General features: G+C 45.2%; 1 protein-coding gene across 1 annotated transcript; it reads right to left on the minus strand.

Annotated features, from left to right (window-relative positions):
* Window positions 1-581: 581 nt before the first annotated feature.
* Window positions 582-1151, minus strand: LOC137209038 (large ribosomal subunit protein uL13-like). Its single transcript, XM_067710120.1, has one exon. It carries the CDS (start codon window positions 1131-1133, stop codon window positions 582-584), a length of 552 nt encoding a protein of 183 aa, XP_067566221.1. The 5' UTR covers window positions 1134-1151.
* Between the last annotated feature and the right edge of the window lie 2053 nt (window positions 1152-3204).

Consider the following 3204-nt stretch of genomic DNA (forward strand, 5'->3'; position numbering starts at 1 on the left):
CCACCTCTCCCCATCTCGACAGAGTGGTCCTGTGTAGGAGATGAACTTTGTCTATCAGTCCAGCCAAATCTCCTGATTACCTCTCAAATCTTTGATTGTCCAAGCTTATTCTTAGTACCTCCCCATACCTGAGGGTGTACCAAGGCCCATTAGCATCCCAAAAGAAAGATTACATTCAGCACCTAGATGCAGGCTGATTGGAAATCACATCCTCTGACAGCAACTGAGAAAGTATATAGTTAAGCTCCTTCCAAGGAAGAAGAAATTGGGAGATAGTTGATTTTGTCTGTTTTCTCTGTGCTGGGTCCAAGTGTATAGCTGCAGAGGGGTTCTCCTGCACCTGTTAAGAACTGCTTCTTTGCTATAGTACTATGGGACTTGTGAATTCAAACCCCATTGGCTATCAGAGCCAGGCAATCCAGAGGCCCATCCCTCAGCAGCCACAAGATCTGAGGTGCCAGATATGTGTACAAGCTCTTTCCAGGGAGATACTTGTGACTTTGGAGTGGGCTAGAGGGAAAAGAGTGTCCAGCATCTTCCACAGAAACTGGAGAGGACCATAGCCAGCTCCCAGATGCATGCTATATTAGAAGCCTGACCCGTAGCCTCATGAGCTGCTTCTTTTTCCAGTAGTGGATCTTGGCCTTCTCCTTTCTCTTCTCCTCAAGTGTAGCCCTTACTGCCTGGTACTTCCAGCCAACCTCATGAGCCAGGCACCCTAGGTAGGCAAACTTCCGTGTAGGCTTCAGACGAACAACCTTGAGGGCGGCAGGAACCACCATCCACTTTTTCTTGTCATAGGGTGGCAGGATCCCATCAAACACCTTGGGGAAGTCCAGAGCGGCCTGGCCTCGCTTGGTCTTGTGAGGCAGCATGCCTCGCACTGTCCGCCAGAAGATGCGGCTGGGGGCTCGGAAGTGGTAGGGGCCACGGGAGGGGTTGGTGTTCATCCGCTTGCAGAGGAATGCCAGGTACTTCAACTTGTTTCTATAGAAATTGCCAGAAATGTTGATGCCCTCACAGCGCACAACCACCACCTTTCGACCCAGAAGCACGTGCTTAGCCACGATGGCCGCCAGGTGCCCCAGGAGATGGCCTCGGCCATCGAGAACCAGGACCTGCCCCTCCGCCATCGTCGGCAGCCGCCTGGGAAAAGTATTCAGATAGAAGCAATTTTGCCTGCTTCCTCTCTGTTGAACCCTGGGGAGACAGCCATGATGTGTGTCTGCACCTGCTAACAACTCTTTCTTTGCTATAGTTTTGTGGGTCTTGCAGATGCAAACCTTGTTGGCTTTCAGAGCTAGGTGTTTTGGGAGCCTGTCATTCAAGTTGGAGTCTTAAAAGTTGGGGTCCTAAATATGGGGTCCAAACTTTAATTCCTCAGGTAGAAGTTTGGAATTGGGCATTTCCTCCCAATTGTATGACACTGTGTTGAGCATGGGGCTTATGACAAACATGTCTCACTCTGCTTTCCTACCTGTTTTGCTGTGGGTATTTTCTTATTCACCCAATATGTAGGAGTCACACAACTTGCTTCTGGATTTCTTTCAGAGGTAATTGCTCTCTGTGTAGTAGCAGAACATTCATTGTGTCCATGGGAGAAGTGGGGTTAGGAGACTCCTTTGTCATCATCTCGGCTGACCCCTCTTTCTCTCAGTCTTCTTTTAAAGCAGTTTTACTTATATCTCATTTTATTGACATTATCTGTTTGTACTCAACCTCCCTAATTGGACTCAAAATAACATGAAGGCAAGGCGTGTACCTTCATAATTTCCAGTCTGCATTACCAAATTAGCACAGAATACATAGTCAATAAATGAACAAAGACATAAACCAAATGGAACCAGGAAGCCTAGTAATTATGTAGGTAAATAGGTCCCTTCCTTCTGAACCTTCAGGCATGATATCTGGAAAACAGTTTGAGCAAGACAACTTTGGAATGAGTGAATTAGAGCCATGGTTGCCAAGAAAGCCTTTCATGATTGGAAGGGAACCACCAAACAATTTATGTAGGCTCAAGGAGTCACTCTGAGAAATAGTTCTGTTTCTTCTTCCATTTTATAAGAAAAATAGTAGGAAATAAAGATGAAGAGGAACTTTGAAATAAAACCTTATAAAGCAAAAAGCGATGCCCCTCCCATCTTTTAACTATTGTTCACAAGTCACTTAAAAGTCCTAAGAAGGTAAATTAATATCTTCTCTTCTCACAGGTTATGAACAGGGAAGTAAGACTGGACTAGAGCCACCTATCAACAGACCCTGAAGCTCAGGTTCTGGAGCAGTCCACATTCCCCACAGTGCTTCTGGTCTTACGCAAAAATTCACCTTGATATGAGGCTCAGACAATAAATAAAATAACCTATGAGGAACTGGAGCTGGAGTTTATATATATTTTTAAAATCTTTATCTTCACTTAAATTTTTTTCAATGCAAGTAATTTATTTCTTTACTATTCACATGTCTATTTTAAAATATGGCTAAGGAGTAGGATTGTGTGGTCGACATTTCCTCTGTCTGTGGTCTGCATGTGAAGAATCTTGACTGGTTAGTCATTGTTGAGAGTTTTGCTAGACTACTCGATAATATTGCTGCCCCAGCATCCATTTGTGTGGCCAAGCAGCCTGCAGGGGACTTGAACTGACTGGCCCCCATCCTGTGAGTGCATGCGGTAGATAACACCATTACAGTCATAAGTAAATGTAAGATCCTGATATGACTACCCCAGCCACCTTTGGATAATTACTCTCCCGTGCCTGCCAAGGCCTTCTCCTTGCGTACCCCTTAAATAAGATGCCCCACAAAGTTCACCAAAATCCCACTCTTTTTGGTTTGAATTAACCAATCTGGACTTAGCCAGGGAACACCAACGTATTCCACCTGTAGACCCTAATAAAGGCATATGCCCCAGGTCCTGCCATGCTCTCTCTGCCTGTACCCTGCCTTGACCTCTCATGGCCCCATGAGGCATGCAGTGCACCTCCTCCAGGACCTCTGAGTAATAAACTTCTCTATTTCAATTCCTTTTCTTGAACTATGGCTCAGCAACCAGATACCCAGGGCTCTACTTAACAAATGCTCATTTAACAAAGTCACAATAGTCACACAAGTACCATTTTCCCCCTGAAGGCAAAGTCCCTAAAGAAAATAACCAGTCCCTAAAGGGGCTGAAAATCCAATCACTTAGAATAACTGCAAATTTCATGG

This window comes from Pseudorca crassidens, chromosome 2, assembly GCF_039906515.1.
Source record: "Pseudorca crassidens isolate mPseCra1 chromosome 2, mPseCra1.hap1, whole genome shotgun sequence".
Classification (NCBI taxonomy): Eukaryota; Metazoa; Chordata; class Mammalia; order Artiodactyla; family Delphinidae; genus Pseudorca; species Pseudorca crassidens.